This window comes from Microcaecilia unicolor, chromosome 1 (genome assembly GCF_901765095.1).
Source record: "Microcaecilia unicolor chromosome 1, aMicUni1.1, whole genome shotgun sequence".
Classification (NCBI taxonomy): Eukaryota; Metazoa; Chordata; class Amphibia; order Gymnophiona; family Siphonopidae; genus Microcaecilia; species Microcaecilia unicolor.
In genome coordinates this window covers 541,934,893-541,962,599 of record NC_044031.1, presented here as the reverse complement: position 1 = coordinate 541,962,599, position 27,707 = coordinate 541,934,893, and the positions used below count along the sequence as shown (strand labels likewise).

At 41.1% G+C, this 27,707-nt stretch overlaps 1 protein-coding gene across 1 annotated transcript in view; it reads left to right on the top strand.

Annotated features, from left to right (window-relative positions):
- Window positions 1-11,455, top strand: part of VIRMA (vir like m6A methyltransferase associated) — a 341,503-nt gene extending 330,048 nt beyond the window's left edge. Inside the window, exons 22-24 of the mRNA XM_030216723.1 lie at window positions 4,426-4,757; window positions 6,259-6,399; window positions 10,873-11,455. Coding sequence (XP_030072583.1) covers window positions 4,426-4,757; window positions 6,259-6,399; window positions 10,873-11,027 — 628 coding nt within the window. The 3' untranslated portion in view covers window positions 11,028-11,455. The remainder of the gene's footprint in view (window positions 1-4,425; window positions 4,758-6,258; window positions 6,400-10,872) is intronic.
- Window positions 11,456-27,707: the final 16,252 nt, after the last annotated feature.

Genomic DNA, 27,707 nt, shown 5'->3' with positions numbered 1-27,707 from the left:
TTACACCCACAAAGGTTAAAGTGCACTGCACATGCTGGATTGTAGGAGAACCTTGGCTTTCTATCTGGAGTGGCCTAAAATCCACCCAGGTTTTTTTTTTTTTTTCTAACAGGATGAGGGCTGCCATTGGCGAGCACACACTTTCTTTTTTTTTTTTTTTTTTTGAAATATTTTTATTGAAGGAAATGTTACATCACATGCCAACACAGTGAGCCAACTGACTCATACCTTTCCAACAACTACAAGATCACCGCTCTACTGTCGATTCACACAAGGAATGAGTAACAAAATTGGCTAGCAGGCTACATTTTCTCCACTAATGCCCATGCAGGTATCATTCTTGAAGGTCATGTCACAGCTCATAATGTTAGAGCTGTATTGATAGTCCATTTGAAATTAGCCTCCATGGAGGAGATTTGCAGAGCTATGACCAGGGTTGGCATTAGATATACGAGGGCCCAGAACAGAAAATGGGGCAAGCTTAGAGCCTGGAGTAGTAGCCCTGTTTGCTGCCCCCTAATACTGGCCCTAGCTGTAACATAGACATCTGTTCATACATTCACTTCTCACTACTGTTTGGAGCAGGACTCCCAATGCAGTAGTGTGTTTGGCTAGTCAGTCCTCCAGAATCTCTTTGAGGATTATAATCCAGCTCCAGTTCTCTTAGACCCCTTTCTTTCAGTTCCAGGCTGCGTTCTTAAATTAAAAAGCTAAAAAAACATCACAGTACTCAGAGGCCATTAGTTGTTATATTTTCCCTTTTTCTGTTAAAGGTGGCCTGTTGCTAGGGAGTCCCATGTTATGAGGACTTGCTATCCTGCTTGTCCTCATTACTTACCTGTACCAGGTGTTCTCTATGGACAGCAGGTTACAAGTCCTCACATACCCTCCCATCTCCCTGTGGGGGTTTTGTTCTGTTGTAAGCTTTAGAAATGGACTGAAGAAGTCCTATGTGACAGGAGTAGGCAGGAAGTGGTATGCACGCACAGTGAGCCTACTCAAAAACTTATAGAAACTCTTGAGTACTGTTTCCCGTGCCAGGCGATGTCAGAGATATTACCTATGTTCTGAAGATTTACCCTACTGTCCATGGAGTACACCTTTTACATCTAAGTGCAAATACCTAGCAAGAACCCAAAAAAAGTAGAACACATTTTATGCTGCTTATCCCATAAATATTTTCCCCAAGTCCAATTTAATAATGGTGTATGGACTTTTCCTTTAGAAAGCCGTCCAAAACTTTTAAAAACTCTGCTAAGCTAACCGCCAAGCAGTGGCAAAGATATCCTGCTTGGAAATAGTACTAGACAGTTTCTTATACTGTTTTGTGTTATTCTTATGTATGGGAAAACTCCTATGCATATGCGTCTTGTTCAGTGTTACTATATGGTAGCCACACCCACAGTAGCCACACAACTTATACCAGCTGTGGCGCATATAAGCAGTATCATTGAAAATACTATACCAGGAGAAAAAAATTACTTGTGATTTTTTTTCATTATAAATAATTTCTATAAGCTGTTACAGCTCTTAGTATACCCAGTGCAAAATAAGACTCAGATATAAATTCTCAAATTGGACATCTTCCAAACTACCTTTGTTGTCTGGTGACTTTGTTTTTCTGATCATGTTGGTCCCAGTCTCTGATTCTGCTGCTCTCTATCTGTTCCCTTACCTCTGTTTCCAGGACTTCGTTTTCATTTATTTCTTTACTTTCCTTCTTTCTTCTTCATTTCTTGCCCTGCATCCATAGGTAAAAGCTGGGTCCTCTGCGGACTTGAGTGGAGGAGGTATAGAGTGGATCCTGCTTTTGCCTATTTTATTCATCCATGTGCAGGTTTTTTCCTCTTTTCCCTTTCCCTCATCTTGTCAATATGCATCTCTCCTCTTTCCATCCATGTCTAGCATTTTTCCTCTTCTCCTCCATCCTTGTCCAGCATTTCTCCTCCCATACATCCATGTTCATCTCACTTCCTCTCTCTTCCCTCCCCTCCCCTCCCCTCCCCTCCATCCATGTCCAATATTTCAACTCTCTCCCCTCCCCTCCATCCATGTCCAGCATTTCAACTCTCTCCCCTCCCCTCCATCCATGTCCAGCATTTCAACTCTCTCCCCTCCATCCATGTCCAGCATTTCAATTCTCTCCCCTGCCCTCCATCCATGTCCAGCGATTTCTCCTGTCTCCCTCCCGTCCATGTCCAGCGATTTCTCCTCTCTCCCCTCCCGTCCATGTCCAGCGATTTCTCCTCTCTCCCCTCCCGTCCATGTCCAGCGATTTCTCCTCTGCTCTCCCCTCCATGTCCAGCGATTTCTCCTCTCCCCTCCCCTCCATGTCCAGCAATTCTCCTTTGCCCCTGTCCTTCCCTCCATGTGTAGTAGCTCGCCCCAGCCTCCACCTGCCCCCCTTTTAAGCCCCCGTCGAGTTCCAGTACCCCAGCCCCACCTGCCCGCCCTTAGCTCCCCGACAACCCTGCGATGTGTTTAAATCTTCAATCATATAAACATAATCACACAAAATTCACACTATAATCAAACTTAAATAAACTAACAAATTAACTTACCAGCAATAATGGGCAGTAAGAAACTGCATCAGGCTCCCATACCATGCAGCGGGTAAGTCAAAAGACACCCACACAGGTGTATGGAGCCTGCCGGAAGTACAGCCTCTAAACTAAAATCCAACCCCAGCCACACAGCCAATCAATTTCCTCGTTAAAGCCATGAGGTGCTACTGTATTCCACCTAAAAATCATATGTTGTTCTTACCTAGACCTCATCAAAGGAATTTTACCACCCCTGGGTACAACCAACTGACACAATACAAACCTCAGCTCTTGCACAATATGATCTGCTTGCAGCCAATGAGATACAAGGGGGGCTTCCATGCGTTGTAGACGCAAATTGCTCAAATGTTGAGCAATGCAAAATTTAATCTTGCATATAATTTGCCCGATATACCACAATCCACAGGGACACCAAATTAAAATCAGTATGCGCATGTAGCTTAAACACCTGTCCCCATGAATGTAGTATAATTTCTTGCACCTGCAACGCATATTGACAATACATGCACTGACTGCACGCATGGTGCCCCCCTGACCAAATTGCCATTATTGCCCACAGAATCCTTTACCTCAGATACAAATAGCCTTTCACCCAAATTCCTACCTCGAGTATATGCAAACATAGGTATGTTTTGAAATTGAGTATGCATGGTCAAAATAGACCAATGTTTCTTAATAATTTGGGCTACCATTTTGGACGCATGGGTATAGGGCAAGACACATACAGTATGAGATGCGGATTATGTTTAGATGATGACGGCTGTCTAAGCCATTACTGTTGAGCATTATAGGCCTGGTTGACCTGCCCTACATACCACCTTAGAAGGATAAGTGTGTCATCATGGACCATGCCTGCTCCTGAAAATCGTGATTAGAACTTCACAATCTACAGATCCGCAGGAACTGACTCTCAGGGATGCTATCTTTCAAATCCTGCGGATGATGGCTGCGATAATGTAAAATGGCATTGCGGTCAGTATCTTTATGGTACAACTGTGTAATACATTGCCCATCACGCCACTGAACATTCACATCCAAAATATTTACAGTGGAACCCCCTACATGATGAACAAACTTAATATTGGGGTCCCTAGAATTTAAATGTTCAATGAACTGTGTTAATTCAGAAATACTCCCTTTCCAAATAAGGAGAATGCTGTCTATATATCGCAGCCAATGCACTACATCAGAAAAAAATTGAGATGGATACACAAAAGCTTTCTCAAATTGAGCCATATACAAATAAGCCACCATGGGGGCTACAGTAGCCCAGATATTGAAAGAATCATAATACTGAGTAGGGACATATAATAAATCCAATCCTAATAGCTGTAACTGGGCCACCATGAGATGTTTGGACAACAAATTAAACACTATTGAGATGTTTTCCTCAACTGTCTGTTTGGCCGTACCGCCATTGCCACAGGAGCTGCCTTGGTCCTTTGATTGACTGCGCTTATCAACGGTCCTTCCGTTGATGGGCTGGGTTCTAGCTTATTTGGCTTTTTTGTTCTTTCTCTTCTCTTATAGGTGTTATGATGATATGTGATGAATGCAATGTTGGTGAGCAATAGCACTATATGAATGTAATAGGTTTTTAAAAATGTATTAGAATATTTGGAATAGTGTTTGATACAGTTTTTGCAACTATATTGGAATTTATTTATCCATTTATTGATTATATGTATGTATGTAGATATATATTTTTCCAGTGGCATTTTAATAGATATTAAAAAAAATAGTAGTTTAGTTTCGTACTAAATCTTTCTTCCAGATTTTATAAATTAAAGTTGGAAGACCTGTAGAGATCATGTCACTAGAAAAAAAAAGGATCCATACTTAATTTCTTTTTACATTTTAGTGGCAAATCTGATTATATTGAACCTGCTAAGAGAGCACATGTCCTACCACCTCCTAGAGGAAGAGGTCGAGGAGGATTTGGGCAGGGTTTACGGCCACATGACCTCTTCCGTCAGAGAAAGCAGAACACAAGCAGACCACCTTCCATGCACGTGGATGACTTTGTTGCTGCAGAAAGCAAAGAGGTGATCCCCCCAGTTGGAATACCACCTCCAAAGAGGCTACCAAAAGTATCGCAGAAGGTTGCTGTGCGGGGTGCTTTTTCAGGAAACCGAGGTGGACGAGGGACTTTCCACAGTCAGAATCGATTCTTTACACCACCTGCTCCAAAAGGTAAGTTCTTTGTTGTGACATGTAAAATGCAGAATATGAAGACTTTTGCAAAGCACTGTGCAGGTTTTATATGATGCAGTACAACAATTAATGATTGTAACAACCAGTGTGTTTCTTCTAGCAAAAAAGGTGCCAGTACTCAAATGCTAGGCCACCCTTCAGGGGCGAGGAGATGACTGAGGGACCCACCCCACAGTGGCCAGGCTCCCTGCAACCAGTCCCAGAATATATGACAAGGCAGAATTAGTGTGTAGAGCCTGACCTCTTTCATTAAAATTTGGGGTCCATAGGTCAATTTTAGGAGACAATGGAAAAGGTGCCGGTACTCAGTACCCCCAAGTACCCCCTCAAAAAAAGCCCTGGTAGCAACCAACTGCTAAGTTTCCTTATTCTGGAAAGATTTTAGGCCAGTCCTGAGTTTCTGACAGTTCTATCCTGGTGCACTATGAGACCTACAGCATTGATTTTAATGGGTAGAATTAAGGACTACAAATACACTGATTTGGGATGGAAATTTAAAACCAGAACTAGCTAGTTTTTCCTCAGAAATACTTCCTCAATTATTACTTTAAAAGGAGTGAAGCCTGTGAAAACTGGGATTACTTTAATCAGTGGGATCTGAGTTAGAGACTTAAGTATATTTATTGTTAAATAACCTCTGGTTTTTAAAAGAGAGAGAACGTAATCATATGTATTATTTCTAACTAATATTGGATAATAAGTATGTTTTCAATTAAATTAATTGACTATACACCGTATTGGGCTTGAAGAAGTTAACCAGATGATCAATGTGGAATAATGAATTAGATGAGTAATATCTGGGGATAAACATGTTAATACGTTTTTTTTTTTTCTGTTTACTGTTTAATTGATCTCTTTGTCTTGTTTCACTCTCCCTATTTAGTGGTCTAAGGAAGAGAATAGAATTACCTGATTGAAATAATTCCTATATATTATCTTCTCTGTATTTCTGGCAAGTTGTTTTATCGCTTGTAAAAATTTAAAATGGTTATAAATAAAATAAACAAAAAAAAAACAGAACTAGCCAAAAAATCTCTCTTCTCAAACTAGGCAACATTGTATCTCTACAGATGCATTTAATTGAAAATCATAATCACTCGCACTTGATGGACTTTCTTACACCATGAACATCATATACTGTATTATACATATTCTCAAGCTCTTTTTTGATAAGCACTGAAGGGCAATGTGGTGAAAGCACAGCTAAATGAGATGTACTTAGGATTGCAAGATATTAACATTGTTGTCTTGCCATTGGTTCTTTTAATTAAAAAAAGGGGGGGGGATGATTTTGTAAGCAAACATAAACAGAGAGAAAATACTATCTTTGTGCACCTTTCTTTGCCAGTCAACCAAGAATAAAGGCATATTTTCATAATTATGTACTACCAAAGACAAACATCTTATTTTCTAGACAAATGAAGAAGTAATGAATTTGAAATGTTGAACTGTGCAAATCTTTTCTATTCTGTGTGCTTAGGAAATTATAGTCGGCGTGAGGGGGCACGGGGCTTGAGCTGGACTGCACAAACTACACCACGCGGAACCTACAGTGAAAGCAGAGGAGGTCAAAGCAGTTTTAACAGGGGGCCACTGCCACCATTACGACAAAGCTCTGCAGGTATATATAGTTCTATTGTATATAAGAAGCTTAACTTTGACACATGTAAGCGTAGTCTCATAAAAATGAGTACCTATACAAACTACAATTAATGGTGCTTTTCCTGTACCATAACTAGGAATGAAATACAGTAAAAGTTCCAATATTTATGACCCACTCCACCCACCATAATGGATGGGGAACAAATTCATCTTTAAAAATTAAAGACATAAAACATAAATTATTAGGATTGAACACAGCACATTAGATAAAACATAGTTGTAATTCTGTCATAAAAACTGTACAATCTTTTGGCCAGACATATGTAAGTGTATGCTCTCATCACAATATAAACGCCTGCTGAAAAAAAATCATACTTTTAAATTTTTTTCTGACGTCAATGACATTCTGAATTTATCTCAATTCCTGAGGCAGCAAATTCCATTCAACTGGGCCCGACATCAAAAGACACAAGCACATATCTCAACCAGATTACTTTGTTGAATGGAGGGAATCTGAAGTTGGCAAAAGCCCTCAGAGCGTAACAGGACATGTTGGTCTATGAATTCAAAAGCTAGATTTCTATACTGTGGGGCATCACCATTTAATGTTCGATGGATTAAAGTTAGCTTTAGATGCAGTCTTAAATTTCATCTGCTAGACTACTAGAAACCAATGTAAGGGGAAATGTGTTCAAAACAGGAAGTGTGCAGCTGCACTCTGGACTATTGGTAGGCCTTTCTGCACTATCTTTGGTAGCCCTAGGTATTCAGTGACTTACAGTAATGAAACCTCAAGATCACTAAGGCATGTAGAACAGTTCTCAAGTCAATAGGCAAATAATCTTGTAATCTCTGCAGTAAGCACAGTTTTAAAAAAATGCAGAGCACATTAAATCCTTTATTAGTGGCTTTATGCATAACAAAGGGTCAAGAATCATGCTGAGTATTTTTTTTTTTGTTACATTTGTACCCCGCGCTTTCCCACTCATGGCAGGTTCAATGCGGCTTATATGGGGCAATGGAGGGTTAAGTGACTTACCCAGAGTCACAAGGAGCTGCCTGTGCCTGAAGTGGGAATCGAACTCCGTATTTGAGACGCTACAGCTATCTGATATGTCCCGAGCTGAAAATCACCTTTTCAGTTGGAATGCTTTAACAGCAGCATTTTGCTGGACACTGTGAGAATAACGTATGACGCAGAGAGGGAAACGGAAAGGAGATGGGATTTTTTAATATACTGCCTTTCTGTGACTACATAACAAGTAGACCAAAGGGACTCAGCAACACAAACAATAAACAGTGAGATGATGAAAGTGCAGAGGGCTACAGCTGGAACAAAAAACGAAGTCAAGCTTTGGAGGAGACAGATTTTATTGAGGACCTGGCGCAGTCTGTGTTTTGGCTATTGCTTGTACACATTCAAAATATCAGTATTAAAATATAAAAAGTAAAATCATGCCAAGTCCAAAACCAAACAATATAAAAACATTGGTAAGTAGAGTAATACCATAAATATGTCAGCTGTACACACACTCTTGGGTCAATCACACAGTCTCAATGATGGTGTATCTACATGCTACAAAAACAAGCAATAAAATTCAATCAATAATAACAGTCTCAGAGATAAAATATGATCAAAACAAGCAAAGATGAAAAAAATGAGTTTAAGCAAAATTGCTACTAAGCAAACACAATTGGCTTCTATAAAATATTATAACACAATCCAGTCATAGTTGCAGAAGTAATGAGTGTTATGAATATAACAGTTTGTGATATTGACTAAAAAAATCACTCTATACAGGCAAAGATGTACCCTATTGTACATATAGTAAAAAAAAATGTTTAGTCAACAGTGTTATGTGTCTTTTATAATGCAATACAAAAACATTGGGATTGATCTACTTCTCAGTGTTTTTGCATGGTTTGTTTTTGGACTAGACGTGATTTCAATTTTTATATTTTAATATTGATGTTTTTTGATGTGCAGACCCCTGATGCAGGCACTAACCAAAATATAGGCTATGTTGTGTTCAATAAAATCCGCTTCTTCCAAAGATTGACTTTGTTTTTAGTTCCAGCTGTGGCCCTCCACACTTTAATCGTCTTTCTGTAGTTACAGTCAAAGCAGTTTATGTTTGATATACAGGTACTCATTTTGTACCTGAAGCAATGGAAGGTTAAATGACTTACCCAGTCATGGGGAGCTACAGTGGGAATTGAACCTGGTTCTCCTGGTTTTCAGGCTGCTGCACTAATCATTAGGCTATTCCTTCACATATGGCATGTACACTGCCATGAGGCCTTTGGAAGGGCAGGGGTTAAAAATGACTGGGGAAAGCAATGCAAACTCCCTTGCTAATATGGTCTGCTAAGAAACTGTCACACAAGTCATTTGGTGCTTGTACCTGTTAATTGAGTTTTAAAGTTCTGCCCAACGCATAGTCTTTCTCACCAAGAGAGATCTTTCCATGTGAAAGCAACTGGGCACTATCTCGTTGTCATGTGTTTCTTGTAGTGGAGTGCCACAAGGTTCTCCTCTGTCACCTATTTTGTTTAACATTATGATGATCTCCTTTTGGCCATTTGCTTGAATCAAACGGGATTTTAGCATTCATATATGCGGATGATGATACAATTTATATTGTGTGTATGCAATAAGAAAGATGAGTGTTTGTGCATATCCTCTCCTGATGAAGTAGCGAAACATAAAGGAATTCTTTGACTGTCGAGAGAGAGAGCTATTAGAACCATGTTTGGTGAAGGAAATCTTTGGATATGAAAATGGGAGAAGCCATTTGTGAATATGAGACATCTCTACATAGATAGGAAGATATACTACAACGAGGATTGGCTCTGTGAAAGCGCTTTAGGTTCTTTCGCTGGATGAAGCTAAGTAATTCTTCATTTTTTGGGGTGAACTATCTATGTATCATAGGTTTTTTTTCTCCCGATAGCATACATTTTGATTATTTTGAAAATTACTCTTCTGATAATACACATTCTCGTTTGATAATATAGTTTAATTTTTCTGCTTGACCATTTAGATTAGAGATTTGTCACGGTTATAGCCTCCGTTTTTTTTACTGTAGAATTTTTTTCTCTGTTGTTTAGTCGTTTTTTTTCTGCAGGTTTTACGGAGGTGGGTGGTGGCCCGTGATGAAAATCACTACAGGTGTGTCCACTGAGTTGGTACCCTGGACTTATGAGGCCGAAATTTTGATAAATACAATAAGCGACCTTTAATAGATTTGCACAAGTGATATTAGATTTGTAGAGCAAATAAATACAGTAGTTTCTGAAGTTACAATTTATATCCCATTCATCAAAGAATTATATGAGATGCAAATAAAATCAAAGTAGGTATCAACTTAAGGGAATCCTGGGCTCTTAATTTTAAACTGAAACGTAATACTGATAAAACAACATTTAAGATAGTAACTAGCCCTTATCACCTAATAACCATCTCAGTTTTAAGATTGATCATGTTACGTATTCTTTGGATTCAACAGTGAAAATCTTGGGGATTGTAATTGATTGCCAAATTTCCAAAGTAGTCTCGAATGTCTTTAATTCATTGTGGAAACTTAAAAGATTAAGACCATTCTTTTCAAGATCAGTCTTTCACACTTTAGTTCAGTCATAAGTCTTAAATAAATTTGACTATTGTGATTCAGTTTATGCAGGTATTAAGCGGAGTCTCCTAAGAAAACTACAGACTGCACAAAACATGGCTGCCCTCCTTATATATAGATCGCTGTGTTACGTTAAAGCATCTCTTCTTAAGGATCTGCATTGGTTACCTATCAATGAAAGAATTTCATTTAAGCTCTGTGTTCTTGTTCATCAGATTCTTTATGGTATCTTACCATATGATCTGATTAAGTTATCACCACAAAATGCCACCTCGTCATTTGGAGAATATCTCGTATTACATTTCCCAAATTGTAAAAACTTAACCTACAAAATTATCCATAATGCTAATGTTTCTTACCAAAGTACCAAACTCTGGAACTCATTACCCAAGTATATCAGACACTCCGTTGACTATATATTGTTTAGAAGTTTACTTAAAGCCCACTTCTTTAGATCTGTGTTCAGCTAATATGAAAATAATTATTTTAAATAGTTGTATTCTTGGATTAATATTAATGATCTTGTAATGCTTCTTAATTTGTTATGTAAGCCACATTGAACCTAAGCTTTCTTGGGAAAATGCAGGGTAGAAATGTCATAATAACTAAAATACATAGTGGCTAGGAAGAGATCGATATTAGAGTTCTGAAGAATTTCTGCTTTCTTGGTCATGTGGAGTCCGTTATTGTAATGCTTGTAATATGTCCCCCAAAAAAGGAAAAATCAGAAGCCATGTGTAATAAATTGCTTCCAAGGATTGGCTGCTGAGAATTAAAGATAGGAACATGGCTGTAGCGGATGAAAGAAAAAAAATATATAAAGGATTTTAGAATTTGTGTTTTTCTCCTACTTTTTAAAGGATATCGCCCGAATCCCCGTGATCGTGCATCAAGAGGCCGTGGTGGAATTCTTCCTGCTTGGGCAACTCTCAGCAGTGGAGGAAGCAGCTCAAGAGGAAAGTTTCCTAGTGGAAACAGTGGAAGGGGCCGTCATGTGCGTTCCTTTACACGGTAGAACTTAATGCTGAAGAATCTCCTTTGTATGTCGACTCATGCAGCTAACGTTAAAGAAGCAGTTAATGCACTAAAGGACCAATTTAGTTTCCTTCATAACTAGAGGATAATTTGATTAAAGCAGAATGAAACAAGACTTGAAATGTCAGTAACATTGAAGACTGTACATTTTTTAACTCTTTTTTGGTCTGTCAATTCATAGACAATTTTTTTGTGCGTAGAATTTTTTGGACTTGGAATGCTCAAATGCAAAACAATTTGTTTATATCTAAATGTCTTTTGTTTAAAAAAAATAATAAAAATTGTTAAAACATTATAAATTTGTAGTAAATTGAACTAGCTTTCTGTTAATGTTTGGAGTCTCTCACCATGATCATGTCTAGTTGCCTTAATCGTTTAGGGGCCTAGTTAATCTTAAGTGGGTGATGTTTCTCGCATTTAATGGAGGTTTATATACCAGAACGTGCTGTATTGGGCACTTAAAAATACCTAAATGGGGTATATTCTATAATTTGTGTAAATGTGTACCTGAAAATCTAGAATGATCACTTTGAACAAGCCTTTACAAATTTCTGGATTGTTTCTGAATTTCTTACATCTGACTCCTCTAAATGAAGACTAGCTGGGTTGGTCTGTGAAGAGACATGAATTGATCTTGGTCATGTCACTGTTGCCCCTATTTACTAATGCTTTGTGCATGATTGTGGTATTATTAGGTGCTATCTGCCACAAAGCCCATTTTATACAATGGATTTTGTGGCAGATAATGTGCAATAACGCTATTACCAAGTGCTAAGCATTAAGTAAATAGAGGCCTATATGGTCTTGATGTACTGTTAAAGAATTCTTATAAAGGGCTTACTGGTATCAATCAAAAGCACTGCTGAACAGAGTTATTCTTAGCATTATTTAAAATACTTTGAAGTTAAAAATTGGAACTATTTTTGTGTCAGTGTTTCTTCAGGTGTGCAGCCTAAAGTACAATAAATCTGCTTGTTTTTTTTTTTTTTTTTTTTTGAGGGACTGGGAAGGCTGATCAAGTCCAGCTGTTTTTCACACTCTTTTTGGCCTTTCATCTAAATTGAGCTAAGGCTTCTATTGGGCTGTTGTGCCATGAGCTTTTTTTTTCCCCACATTTCTTGCTTCTCACCTTCCATTTATTAAAAACACTCTTCCCCTTCTTTCTAGCCCTGTCATTGCAAAGATGGTGCCCTGCTAGGAGCTTCAGCTAGTGGCTCCTTCCAGAAACCTGAGGTTTGTACTAGGTGTTGTTATTGTGTGATGTTGGAGACACTGTTGCACCAGTGCTGTGAACCTTGCCTCTATGGCATCCTCAGTTCTACACAGCTCTCTCTTTTCTATGCTATAATCACTCTCACCACCTCTTTCTGTTCAAACTAAACCTTTTCTCTATGCACTGCTATCTAGAAATGAAGCCAAATTGGAGCTTCTTGCATATTCCCTTTTGATAGCAACAGCAATAAGTTTAAGATTTTATTTTCAGGTTTTTAAAAATCACTGAAAACATTTTCAGAATTTGAGATCAAGTGTTAACACAGAAATTTACCTGTGAGGTTGGTGCACGTTTTGGGGAAGCTAGAGCTCTGTTAAATAGTTTGCATCTCTAATTTGCCACTCATGACATTTTACTTGGATTTAACCTATTTTCTGTGGTTGTATTTTTACATAGTACTATATCCACTGTTTAAAACTAGGGCTGTCCATTTAAAGCATTATGTATAACTCATGTTAACGCTGTCAGACCTCCTTCACTAGCCAGCACCTCTTCTTACATCTCCCAGCACGGCACTCTAGCAGCCCCCTTCTCCTCTGCGGCTCACCACTGCAGTGAAAACAGTGCTGCTTCTCACCCAGCCAAAGTGTCTCTCTGTAACAGAAGTTCTGCCTCAGAACTTACTGTTACAGAGAGACGCTTCGGGCCGGGTGAGAAGCAGCAGCAGCACTGTTTTCAGGTCAGCCTGGAGCAGGGAGAAGGAGCCACACAGTAGAGGTTGCCCGCTGGAGTACTGTGCTGTGCTGGGAGAGATAAGAGGTGCTGAAGACAAAGAAAGATGTGACCACAGGGGTGAAAGAGGAAGCAGAAAAAAAAAAGAAAAGACAGAGAAATATGCAGACCACGGAGGGGGCAGGGCGCACAGGAGAAAGAGGAAAAAAAGAAAAGACAGAGACAGATGGGGAGGGCAGGGATGGATGCTGAAAATAGGGGATGGAAGGATCAACAATGGGAGGGGAGGAAAGAGAGGGGAAACCATGGTGATCATGAAAGGCGGGAAGGGAGGAGATGGTACCCATGTAGGGTAAGGGAGGGGATGATTTGGTGCCCGTGGAGGGGAAGGGAGAAAATGGTGCCTATGGAGCAGAAGGGAAAGGAGGGGAGGGTGGTGGTGCTCATTATTTTTATTTTTGTTTTTGTTACATTTGTACCCCGTGCTTTCCCACTCATGGCAGGCTCAATGCGGCTTACATGGGGCAATGGAGGGTTAAGTGACTTGCCCAGAGTCACAAGGAGCTGCCTGTGCCTGAAGTGGGAATTTAACTCAGTTCCTCAGTTCCCCAGGACCAAAGTCCACCACCCTAACCACTAGGCCACTCCTCCACATTTGGATCATGCAACCAACTGTGTGATTAAAAATTTTAATCACAATCAATTGTGTGGTTAAAACTTTTAATTGATGTACAGCCCTATTTAAAACACTTTGAAAGTAATGGTAAATAATGTTTCCTGTACTACATGCCCTATAAGGAAATTGTTTATTTGTGATTCCCTAAAGTTAGGATCAAAGTATAACTATACTACTAGGGATACAGGACACCTGTCAGGCCAAGTTCAAAATCTATATCCTATAGGTGGCATTGTAACCAACCAGCCTTGCTTCAATCTTATTTCTGCAGAGAATATTGGGGTGTAGATCGGGTAGTACATGTCCATCCCACCGTGGGCTGGGGGAAGTAGAATAGCTGTACTGAGTAAAGATACTTTACTAAGATATAAATAATACCAACTTGCCCAGTAGAGAATTAAGGGAATAAAAATCCAATATGTATCATGCTTTTACCATTGGCACAGTAACAACGTTTTATTTTGAGGGGGAGGGGGTGTGTGAGAGGGACAGTAACTAGTTTTCTCCTGCTCTTTTATGAGCAAGATGGATTGATTCAATCAAATTGACTATGAATATACTATTGAGTAGCCTTCAGAGATAAGCAGAAGATTGATTTTCCAGTCTGCTCTTTCTATGTGGTCACCCAGAGCTGTCAGACTTCATCAGCAACAAATCGTAAACGCTTAGTACATTTTTAAGGAATGATATCTAGTACCATGTCTAAGGTATACATTCTTATTGCTCCTCTAGATCTGGGCTATGTAAGATTCTTGTGTTTCTTTTAATTGTGGTTGTAATATGATCTGTATTACCTTATCCTTTTAAGTTTGGATGTTATTACTTTGAAAGTTGAAATAAGAAAAAAATGTAATACCGTACAAGTGGTCAAAAGGCTCTATTGCTGCAGACAGAATGACAAACAAAACCCAATTGCCTGTCACCACTCCTATCATTGTTTGCCTATGTGCGAAAGCTGAGCACACATGACTGGTACCTTGCTATTGCTCAGTTTGCATGTATGCCTGAAATGCCAGCTCAGGCTCAGAAACACTGTCTCAGCACCAACTGCAGAATTTGGCAGGCATGGTTTTGGTGTGTTAGGCACCTTCAAAGGACTGCGGTCTTAAGCGGAGGGATCTCTGTCAGCTTGGGTATATATATTGTAAAGGGGTCCGCTTCCTCCACTCTGGGTTGGGGCCGGCAGCCCTGTTAGGCTCACAGGTTTCCAGCAAAGAACTAGACTGCCATATGGACTTAAGACTAAAATGCTTTATTCTCAATTCAGTTCCACTCTCAAAATTGAAATGCAGTTCACAAGCAGGGTTCAGGCCCGGTTCCAAACTCCAGCCAACATACAGTTCCTTAACAGTTCAGGTCCACTTCCTTTGCACAGTGGCGTTCCTAGGGGGGCGGACACCCGGGGCGGCGCCCCCCCCCCCCCCGATGCAGCGCGGACCCCACCCCTGGATGCAGCCCCCCCCCCCCCCCCCGATGCAGCACAGAACCCCCCCCCCCCCCGGGTGCATGCCGCTAGGGGGGGGTGCCGCAGCGCACGCGCCTGCTCAGAGTTCCCTGACTTTGCGCGTTCGCTGGAGCTCCCTCTGACCCGGAACAGGAAGTAACCTGTTCCAGGGCAGAGGGAGCTGCAGCGAACGCGCGAAGTCAGCGACCTCAGAGCAGGCGTGCGACGCGGCACCCCCCCCCCCCCCCAGCGGCATGCACCTGGGGTGGACTGCCCCCCCCCCTTGGTACGCCACTACCTTTGCACTACCTTCCCCTCTCCCTCAGAAGGGCTCAGTCAAAGTTCAGCCTGCTGTTCTATACAAACCAATAATTTCACAAACAGTCTCTTCAAAGGAAACCATTACTTAATGCCCCTGTCCTCTTCACAGCACCCAGGAGGACCCTGTAGCAAACAGGGCTGGCAGCTTTCCTCCTACCTTCCAGCACCACACCCCTGTGGCCTCTCCCACTGCCTTCATGTGCTGGACAGGGCTACATTTACATTCTCCCACTCCATGGCAGCTTACTCTTCCCCCCCCCCCCCCCCCCAGGGAAGCTCCAGTGGCAGGCCCTTCTTGTCCTCCACCTACTCCATGGCAGTTTCCTCTCCCTCCTGGTGGCTGGGAGCCACCCAGAAATCTCTCCCCCTCTCACAGCTAGAGAGAATTATATACTGGAGATGCAGCTAAGGGACTGTGCTTCACCTTCCCTTCTCTCTCTAGTGGGGAAGGGAGTAAATGGCTCTCCTAGCACTGAGCCACTGCTCCCCCTGCTGGGGTTGGAAATCTGTTCCACCCTTTTGGGGCTACCCTCCTCTCCTGCTTGCAAGGGCTTCTGGGAACTGTAGTTCAGGGATTAGCTGCTTCTCTGTGGGGCCCCGAGTGCTAGCTTTGTCACAATATTGTGAGTTGGAGCAGTGGAGAGGATATTTTTGTGCTCACCCATTCAGCCCCTAGCGCAGGTGGCAGCTGGTAAATTAACAGGCTCTCTCCGGGCATAGCCAGCCCTGCAGTTTGGAGGGGAGGGGCACAGATAGACTGGCAGGAGCAACGCATGCCTCTTCCCCCCCCCCCCCCTCCTCGTGCAGGCATGCTAGGCATATCTTTGCTTGCAGGGATGCCGAGCCTCGCCAGCTAAGAAATGACTGCCACCACTCCCTGCTGCTTGTTTTTGGCTCAGAGCTGCATGCTGGGAATTCTCACACATGCATGAGAAGTCCCAGCCCACTGCTCAGAGCTGGCAAGGCTCAGCATCCCCACCAGCAAAGTAAAAGAATTCAGGAAGGAGTGGAAGCCCACGTTTTGGGAGCCAGTTGCTCAGGTAGTTAGTGGGGGGAGAGGAGGAGCTAATTTAACAACCGGCTCCTAAAATTCTTTAAAAAAAAATTAACAGCCCTAGCCCTACCCAAAATTTGCTAACAGAGGATATTGATGTCGTAATCACTAAATCATACTTCAGTGATAATCAGAAAGAACTAGGAGATATAACAAGACATATATATATATATATATATTTTTTTTTTAATGCCAATACCATACAGTATATAGTGTAGATCACTGAAACATACTTTACATTAATGCATTTTGGAATTTTATTTTTAGGCAGGACTGTAAAAAAAGACACAAGTGGTGGACTTGTACACAGAATCTTAAAGGCACATTATGCATTTGGCATTATATATTAAATTTGACTGCTGGTATTTTATATACATTGTAAAATTAGAACTACAAACTTTCTATAGAAGCGCTACAGTTATGGTATGTACGCAAAATTACATTTGAGGCTTTAAGAAAAATACAATATTAAGAGAAAAATATACCTAAAAGATCAAGTCTATAACCTATGTTTCCACACAATCTTCAAGTTAGGAAATAGGGGCAGTGGATATGAAAAAAATGCTGTATGTATCCTTTGCTGTCAGGCAGCAATAGAACCACTTTTGTGCAATAAATATTTTGAAAAGATACATAAGTACATAAGTAATGCTCCACTGGGAAAAGACCAAGGGTCCATCGAGCCCAGCATCCTGTCCACGACAGTGGCCAATCATATAAAATCATCTTCACATCCTCTAAGTTGCATAGGTTGTGTAGTCAGTGTATCAGTTGCCACTGAACTAGGAATTTTACAGAGAAGATAGATGAAGAGTAGATGAGTTAGGCAGAATTACAGCCTCATCTCTTACATGAAGTAAACATTAGCAATGCTTATGTTACCATACAACAAAATAATTACAGATTTCTAAAATGATACTGAGCAAACTTTTTAAAACTGATCACACCTATGTAAGTTAATCCACGTTAAACAAACTCAACATTTTTGTTCAAGTTCCCTTATTAAAATTAACCAATTATATGGAATACCTTTAAAAGGCATTGAGAAGTACTATCAAACTGAGGATGGACTTTATAAAAAAAATATTCAGTAAGATTAACATTTTAGACTAGCTGTTATATTTTGAAATTTATTATTGCAATCAAAGTTGCTGATAGGAGGAAAAGACCACAGAAGTTCTAAGTATCCCAAATAGTAAAACTGTCCAAGGGCCTTCAGTCAAATCTAGAACAGGATGTTTGTAGTATTTTTATAATAGTGATTTATTCCACTATCATCATACTGCACGGAGGAGTAATTACATCCTTAAACAGTATGATTGTATCAACAGAAAGGGAATGGCAAGGCCAACACTGACAGATTTTGGCCTGGCTAGGGATAGATTAGAGAGGTCAGGCATAAGATCTGGGTAAGCAGCAAGCTGGTGTTGTGAATATAACACTACTACTACTTATCATTTCTATGGCGCTACAAGGCATACAAAGCGCTGTACACCATACACAAAAAAAGACAGTCCCTGCTCAAAGAGCTTACAATCTAGATATCACACTTACCAAGAAATTTGGGGTTTTAGCTGCTGCCATTTACTATGTATTAAGGTATGATTACAAACATCTAATGTAAATTATAATTCTTTTGAGCCAATGGATTGCTTTTGTTAGCCATCAACTACTAAGTCAAATGGGACATCCAGTCTGCCTTGTAGTTCAATCCATACTACAATGATAGATCCCAGCTGTCTGCAATGGCAGCCTGACCACTTTTAGGATATCACTCTCCCAAATGGTTTTTGTTGGTTCTCTAGAAAGATGTTCTAAATGCGCCCTTGGTTTGATACAAATAGGCATTTCTGAAAGGGAAATGGGACTTGATATACTGCCTTTCTGAGGTTTTTGCAACTACATTCAAAGCGGTTTACATATATTCAGGTACTTATTTTGTACCAGGGGCAATGGAGGGTTAAGTGACTTGCCCAGAGTCACAAGGAGCTGCAGTGGGAATCGAACTCAGTTCCCCAGGATCAAAGCCCACTGCACTAACCACTAGGCTACTCCTCCACTCAATGTTCAAGTCAGAATTGGGAAGTGTTGCTCCTAATGTTCCTCTCCCTTCCCAAAAACAAAAATTCCATTTCACAGCCATTTTTGAACAGGAAAAAGTGCCGGGATTTCCTGCTCAAAAATTGCACTGAAAACCACAAAACATCACTTCCTGGATCGAGGCCTTCCTCAGTATAAGTTGGCATCTCTTTTACTATCTGTTGACATTCAGTCGAACTACAGTGATAGTTCTCCCAGTAGGCAGCAAGAAAGATGCCAAGGAACATCAGTTCCTGGGTTGAGGCTCTCCTGGGTATAAGCTAGCATCCCTGCTTCAGCACACAGCCTATTGGCTGTGCCTGAAGGGATGTAACTAAAGAGGCAGGTCATTCTGCTCTTCTACATGGGGAAACGATATATGAACTAATGAACTTCCACAGACTACTGAAGACCCATCTCTTTAACAAGGCATACCACAAAGATCAACAAATGTGAACTCCTCCACATATATCCAGAATTGTCTTATAATACTTGCTGGTTATACTATTATCATGCTTTTTCATTATCATGTACCCAAGATCCTTCTGTAATACTAAATGTCTATTTTCTTGTATATTTCCACCATCCATGATTTATTGTAAGCCACATTGAGCCTGCAAAGAGGTGGGAAAATGTGGGATACAAATGCAATAAATAAATAAAATTAGCAGTCAGCAGCTGTTAAGGGGCCTATGGATTATCTACAGCAGACAGTGATGTCAATTGTGAGTACTCATCCCTCCTTTGAAGCATCCCTATTCTCTGGGGGCTCTCCCCTGCAGCCTACTACAATGCAGGAGAAATGTGGTGCTCCCCCACGCACCTTTTGGGTTCATCCCCACTAGGAGGTCCTTCTCTTCAATCTGTTACTTTATTACAAGGAACTATGGGTGCCTCTAAGTTCCCTGTCTGAACTTTTCTGCAGTCTGTTTGCTACTTTGCCAGAGCCATCTTTGAGAGACTTACAGCTGCTATTACTAGAGTAGAAAAATACATTGCAGGATAATTTCTGATGTTTTCATAAGTTCACAGAGTAAGCGGCTATTAAATTTGTGGATGAAGCCCAAAGCTAGCTAATTTGGAAAACTGGATAAGGCTGAATCACAAGCGATTTTCTGCTAGGCATACTATTTAGCTCTTCACCTCCAATGTGGCTTGAAATTTGAGATTGTGTAAGTTTCCCTAAACTAATTTTTTAGTGCTGGTAGAGGTATTTAAATCTGTATAAAGGCGGTTTTGCAATTACCTGAAGATTATGTGGTTAATAACTTATATTATTTACGCCAGTTTTCTAGAGGGCAGAATAAGGAGGAGGGAGTGTGTGATACTGAAGCCATCAGCTAGTTGGGATATATCCAGAATTCTTGAATCCTCACAAGAATCTATAACGAAGAGTACTACACTGTTGGTATCTTTTCAATTAGAAAAACATAAGTTAATCTTGAAGGCTTATTAAGAAAACAGTTCCCTTTTATGGGTAAACAATTATGAGTTTTGCAGATGTTGCCAGGCTAACCCAATTAAGATATAAGCCCTTCCTCCAGTTAAGACCAAGAGTCTTGACTTTATGGCTAACTTTTTTTTTCTTGAAGTTTCCTTGTAAGTGCCTGATAACACTTGGGCATAATTCATATGGTTTTATGGACCCTACACACTTGGAAGCTTTTTTGTTAGAGAAGAAGGTATTCATTGGTTTAGCAAGTAGATGGGGCTTATGTAATTTTGTTTCTCACTAGGACTTGCATGTGCCTAGTTTTGTTTTTGGTGTAATGTTGAGTAGCTCCTTTGTTTCTCTGCAGAGTAGACTGGTATGCTCTTTGTGGTTCCTATTCACCTATTTCGATATTTTGATTGATGTATATTTCTAGTTATGTTTGATGAGTGTAAATGAAAGTTCAATAAAAAATGTCACTAAGAGTTAGAATATATTGCACTAAATGAAAAATTAGATATAATAGGCATCTCTGAGACCTGGTGGAAGGAGGATAACCAGTGGGACACTGTCATACCGGGGTACAAATTATATCGTAGTGATAGGGTGAATCGGATTGGTGGAGGGGTAGCATTGTATATTAACGAGAGCCTTGAATCAAATAGATTGAAAATTCTGCAGGAAACAAAACACTCCTTGGAATCACTGTGGATTGAAATTCCATGTGCAAAGGGGAAAAGGATAGTGATAGGAGTGTACTACCGTCCGCCTGGCCAGGACGAACAGACGGATGCGGAAATGTTAAAGGAAATCAGGGACGCAAACAAACTGGGCAACACAATAATAATGGGGGATTTCAATTACCCGCATATAGACTGGGTTAATGTAACATCTGTACACGCAAGGGACATAAGATTTCTTGATGAAATCAAGGACAGCTTCATGGAACAGCTAGTTCAGGAGCCGACAAGAGAAGGAAAAATACTAGACTTAGTCCTTAGTGGTGCTCATGATTTAGTGCAGGGGGTAACGGTACGAGGGCCGCTTGATAACAGTGATCATAATATGATCGGTTTTGATATTGGCATTGAAGGAAGTGAAACTAGGAAATCAAGTACGCTAGCGTTTAACTATAGAAAAGGTGATTACGACAAAATGAGAAAAATGGTGAAAAAAAGACTGAAAGGAGCAGCTCGCAGAGTAAAAAACTTGCGTCAGGCGTGGATGCTGTTTAAAAACACCATCCTGGAGGTTCAGGACAAATATATTCCACGTATTAGAAAAAAGGGAAAAAAGACTAAACGTCAGCCGGCGTGGCTAAACAGTAAGATAAAGGAAGTCATTAGAGCCAAAAAACAATCCTTCAGAAAGTGGAGAAGAGAACCAACTGAAAGTAACAGGATAGATCATAAGGAATGCCAAGCCAAATGCAAAGCGGAGATAAGGAGGGCAAAAAAGGACTTTGAGAAGAAATTAGCGTTGGAAGCAAAAATACATAGTAAAAATTTTTTAAGATACATTAAAAGCAGGAAACCGGCCAAAGAGTCGGTTGGGCCGCTGGACGAAAATGGTGTTAAAGGGGCGATCAGGGAGGACAAAGCCGTAGCGGAGAAATTAAATGAATTCTTTGCTTCGGTCTTCACCGAGGAGGATTTGGGGGGGACACCGGTGCCGGAAAGAATATTTGAAGCGGGGGAATCGGAGAAACTAAACGAATTCTCTGTAACCTTGGAGGATGTAATGGGTCAGTTCAGCAAGCTGAAGAGTAGTAAATCACCGGGACCTGATGGTATTCATCCCAGAGTATTAATAGAACTAAAAAATGAACTTGCGGAGCTACTGTTAGAAATATGCAATCTGTCCCTAAAATCGAGTGTAGTACCGGAAGACTGGAGGGTAGCCAATGTTACTCCGATTTTTAAGAAGGGTTCCAGAGGAGATCCGGGAAATTATAGACCGGTGAGTCTGACGTCGGTGCCGGGCAAGATGGTGGAGGCTATTATTAAGAATAAAATTGCAGAGCATATACAAAAACATGGACTGATGAGACAAAGTCAGCACGGATTTAGTGAAGGGAAGTCTTGCCTCACCAATCTAATGCATTTTTTTGAGGGGGTAAGCAAACATGTGGACAATGGGGAGCCGGTTGATATTGTATATCTGGATTTTCAGAAGGCGTTTGACAAAGTGCCGCACGAAAGACTCCTGAAGAAATTGCAGAGTCATGGAATCGGAGGTAGGGTATTATTATGGATTAAGAACTGGTTGAAAGATAGGAAGCAGAGAGTAAGATTGCGTGGCCAGTATTCTCAGTGGAGGAGGGTAGTTAGTGGGGTCCCGCAGGGGTCTGTGCTGGGTCCGTTGCTTTTTAATGTATTTATAAATGACCTAGAGATGGGAATAACTAGTGAGGTAATTAAATTCGCCGATGACACAAAATTATTCAGGGTCGTCAAGTCGCAGGAGGAATGTGAACGATTACCGGAGGACCTTGCGAGACTGGGAGATTGGGCGTGCAAGTGGCAGATGAAGTTCAATGTTGACAAGTGCAAAGTGATGCATGTGGGTAAGAGGAACCCGAATTATAGCTACGTCTTGCAAGGTTCCGCGTTAGGAGTTACGGATCAAGAAAGGGATCTGGGTGTCGTCGTCGATGATACGCTGAAACCTTCTGCTCAGTGTGCTGCTGCGGCTAGGAAAGCGAATAGAATGTTGGGTGTTATTAGGAAGGGTATGGAGTCCAGGTGTGCGGATGTTATAATGCCGTTGTATCGCTCCATGGTGCGACCGCACCTGGAGTATTGTGTTCAGTACTGGTCTCCGTATCTCAAAAAGGATATAGTAGAATTGGAAAAGGTACAGCGAAGGGCGACGAAAATGATAGTGGGGATGGGACGACTTTCCTATGAAGAGAGGCTGAGAAGGCTAGGGCTTTTTAGCTTGGAGAAGAGACGGCTGAGGGGAGATATGATAGAAGTGTATAAAATAATGAGTGGAATGGATCGGGTGGATGTGAAGCGACTGTTCACGCTATCCAAAAATACTAGGACTAGAGGGCATGAGTTGAAGCTACAGTGTGGTAAATTTAAAACGAATCGGAGAAAATTTTTCTTCACTCAACGTGTAATTAGACTCTGGAATTCGTTGCCGGAGAACGTGGTACGGGCGGTTAGCTTGACGGAGTTTAAAAAGGGGTTAGATAGATTCCTAAAGGACAAGTCCATAGACCGCTATTAAATGGACTTGGAAAAATTCCGCATTTTTAGGTATAACTTGTCTGGAATGTTTTTACGTTTGGGGAGCGTGCCAGGTGCCCTTGACCTGGATTGGCCACTGTCGGTGACAGGATGCTGGGCTAGATGGACCTTTGGTCTTTCCCAGTATGGCACTACTTATGTACTTAGTATCAACACACTTTTAAACAGAAGTAATGTAACAAGTGTTCAAACTGTCAGAAGTTCCAATGTGTCACACAGCCCTTTGGTGGAAGAAACCTCTGAATCCAAGCCAATTTAGGAAATCATCCCATCACCACTAGTTTAATTCCATAGTGTATCCAGACTGCATCATTCATCATATTGGAGATGTATCTTACATACAGTGGGGGAAATAAGTATTTGATCCCTTGCTGATTTTGTAAGTTTGCCCACTGACAAAGACATGAGCAGCCCATAATTGAAGGGTAGGTTATTGGTAACAGTGAGAGATAGCACATCACAAATTAAATCCGGAAAATCACATTGTGGAAAGTATATGAATTTATTTGCATTCTGCAGAGGGAAATAAGTATTTAATCCCTCTGGCAAACAAGACCTAATACTTGGTGGCAAAACCCTTGTTGGCAAGCACAGCGGTCAGACGTCTTCTGTAGTTGATGATGAGGTGTGCACACATGTCAGGAGGAATTTTGGTCCACTCCTCTTTGCAGATCATCTCTAAATCATTAAGAGTTCTGGGCTGTCGCTTGGCAACTCGCAGCTTCAGCTCCCTCCATAAGTTTTCAATGGGATTAAGGTCTGGTGACTGGCTAGGCCACTCCATGACCCTAATGTGCTTCTTCCTGAGCCACTCCTTTGTTGCCTTGGCTGTATGTTTTGGGTCATTGTCGTGCTGGAAGACCCAGCCACGACCCATTTTTAAGGCCCTGGCGGAGGGAAGGAGGTTGTCACTCAAAATTGTACGGTACATGGCCCCATCCATTCTCCCATTGATGCGGTGAAGTAGTCCTGTGCCCTTAGCAGAGAAACACCCCCAAAACATAACATTTCCACCTCCATGCTTGACAGTGGGGACGGTGTTCTTTGGGTCATAGGCAGCATTTCTCTTCCTCCAAACACGGCGAGTTGAGTTCATGCCAAAGAGCTCAATTTTTGTCTCATCTGACCACAGCACCTTCTCCCAATCACTCTCGGCATCATCCAGGTGTTCACTGGCAAACTTCAGACGGGCCGTCACATGTGCCTTCCGGAGCAGGGGGACCTTGCGGGCACTGCAGGATTGCAATCCGTTATGTCGTAATGTGTTACCAATGGTTTTCGTGGTGACAGTGGTCCCAGCTGCCTTGAGATCATTGACAAGTTCCCCCCTTGTAGTTGTAGGCTGATTTCTAACCTTCCTCATGATCAAGGATACCCCACGAGGTGAGATTTTGCGTGGAGCCCCAGATCTTTGTCGATTGACAGTCATTTTGTACTTCTTCCATTTTCTTACTATGGCACCAACAGTTGTCTCCTTCTCGCCCAGCGTCTTACTGATGGTTTTGTAGCCCATTCCAGCCTTGTGCATGTGTATGATCTTGTCCCTGACATCCTTAGACAGCTCCTTGCTCTTGGCCATTTTGTAGAGGTTAGAGTCTGACTGATTCACTGAGTCTGTGGACAGGTGTCTTTCATACAGGTGACCATTGCCGACAGCTATCTGTCATGCAGGTAACGAGTTGATTTGGAGCATCTACCTGGTCTGTAGGGGCCAGATCTCTTACTGGTTGGTGGGGGATCAAATACTTATTTCCCTCTGCAGAATGCAAATAAATTCATATACTTTCCACAATGTGATTTTCCGGATTTAATTTGTGATGTGCTATCTCTCACTGTTACCAATAACCTACCCTTCAATTATGGGCTGCTCATGTCTTTGTCAGTGGGCAAACTTACAAAATCAGCAAGGGATCAAATACTTATTTCCCCCACTGTATAACTGCATCTCTGGCACAAGAGAAGGCATACAAGTTAGTGTTTCTTTCCACCACAACAAATTTTATTTTATAAAGTAAGCATCACCATCATTATTATGTTAGAGGATATTAACCCTACTGGCAGACAAGAGCATAGCCAGCCCTCTGATGTTGAGGGGCCTAATGGGGGGGGGCAACACCTTCTCTTCCCCCCCCCCCCATTAAAGTACCTTTGCTAGCGGGGATGCCGAGGCACTGCTAGCCAATAGAATTCACTGCTCCCCTTTTCCTCTTGCTACTGCAGGAAATAAGAAAGTAGCAGCATGCCTCCAGCTACTTTACTCCAGGACACCCCAAGTATGCTCAGTTGATGGGTGAATTTGATCAGCTGCTATTCTCTACTGCTTTGTTACTGTAAAATTTGACCCACTGAGTGTAAAGTATCAGAAGTGGAGTATGTCATTTATACCCAGGGTTTTTTTGGAGGGGGTACTGAGTACTGGCACCTTTTCCATTGTCTGCTAAAATTGACTCATGGACTCCAAGTTTTAATGAAAGAGCTCAGAATCTACACACCAATTCTGCCTTGTCAAGATTCTGTGACTGGTTGCAGGGGGCCTGGCTATTGTGGAGTGGATCCCTCAGAGATCACCTCACCCCTGAAGGATGGCCTAGCATTTGAGTACCGGCACCTTTTTTGCTAGAAGAAACGCACTGTTTATACCACAAGATAGGATGTCAACTGCATAATCCTGCAAAATTTCAGGCTCAGGTATGAACTAAATTACATCTTTTAAAAATTAAAAACTTTACCAATAAAAAAAGTAATTAACCCCAAGCCCACTTTAGGTACCTGCAATTTTTAGGCTGTAGAACATGAAAAACATCAAAAGTTGTGAAAAAAAAATTTATAGTCCCATTCTACTGACCCTCAGTACATAAAACTTCCAAAAATAAAATTTGCCCCTCCAAACTTTTTATAGCCTTTTTCTGTTATTTGTAGCCCAATTTTGGTATCTTTTTCGCTCAGCATGTCATATGGTAATCACAACCCACAAAACACTACAGTTTGAGGATACTTCAGGTTATTTGAATATCAAATAGTAACCATATAAAATTCAGAGCGGAAAAGAAAACCTTAAACAGAAATGATTTTCTTCTCTTTACAGCTGTAAACATTTGCTTTATGTCACCTCATTCAGTTTCTTAATTATAAGCCATAATGTGCTGATGGCTGACTTGTAGCAGCGGTAGCTTAGTAGTTTCCTGGCCACTTAGGAGGCCCCTCCATATGGTTTCCAAGACTAAAGCTACTAAAAGCTTTGCAGCTAAGTAGGCCACCTACCTGCAGTGCTTCATGCTTATCCAGCAGTAATGCAAAAGTTAAACACCATCAGTTCTTTGTGAGTGTACTTGTTCTATGAAACTATGCATCCGTGATGTACTTGCATTCATTCTTTAGAACACTTATCCTTTCTGGAGTACTTTTAGATAATATTTCTTGTGTTACTCAAAGTAGAAATTGCCAGAAAGAGATCTTGGTCCACCCAGCCTATTCAGCTGCTCCTACTTCCTGGTTCTTGCAATCACTTTCTGCATCTTCCTTAGGCATACAGGAATTCTCACACTGGATACTAATATTTCTAGATTGTTTTGCAATCACTACCCTGTTAGGAGAGTAGTATGTACAGTTACAATTCACTGTGCCTCATTCATTCCAACTTCATATCATTAGACCTTGTGCTAGAGCCTCTGTTTTTGCGGAAAATGCTTTCTTGTAGATTATAGAAGAAGGGAAAAGCATTCAAATAAAGTCCTTGAGACCTTCTGGGCTTAGAGCCCCTAAACTTCTTTGAGAAAATGAAAGCAACTTAGAGGACATCTTCCAGATGTTCTTACAAAAAAGTGTGGCCTCCTAAACTAAACAAAATATTGGTATTTCACCTGTCCAAAAGCAGTATTATTTTTCTTGTTGGTCATATTTTCTTATGCATCCAAACACATTTAGTATGATTAAACCAGCAGCAATTGCTAAGTAGCAACACTCAGATCATTACATATCCTTTTCCAATATGGTAAAGTTGGATCAAGGGAGAGAGCCAGTTGGGTTTACTTAGGATTTTAGCAAAGCCTTTGACATAGTTCTGCAGAGACAACTGATAACTGAGTGCCCTTGGTATGGGCTCTTAAGTGACTGACTGGATATGGAACTGGTTGAGTGAAAGACAACAAAGGCCAGTGGTGAATGGAGCTCACTCTAGGGAAAGAGATGTTGCAAGTGGTGTGCTACAAGGGTTGGTTCTTGAAAGAGTTCTTTTCAACATTTTTGTAATCGATATGTGGAAGGGTGATCTGGAAAGATTTGCCTGTTATCAGGATATCACCAAAATCTGCAATAGGGTAGCCACACCAGATGGCTTGGATAAAATTAAGAGGGATGTAACAGCTTGCAGAATGGCCAGAATTTGACGGCCAAGATGTAATACTAAGAAATCAGAGTTGTGCATTTGAGCTACAAAAACCCAAGGAAGCAGAG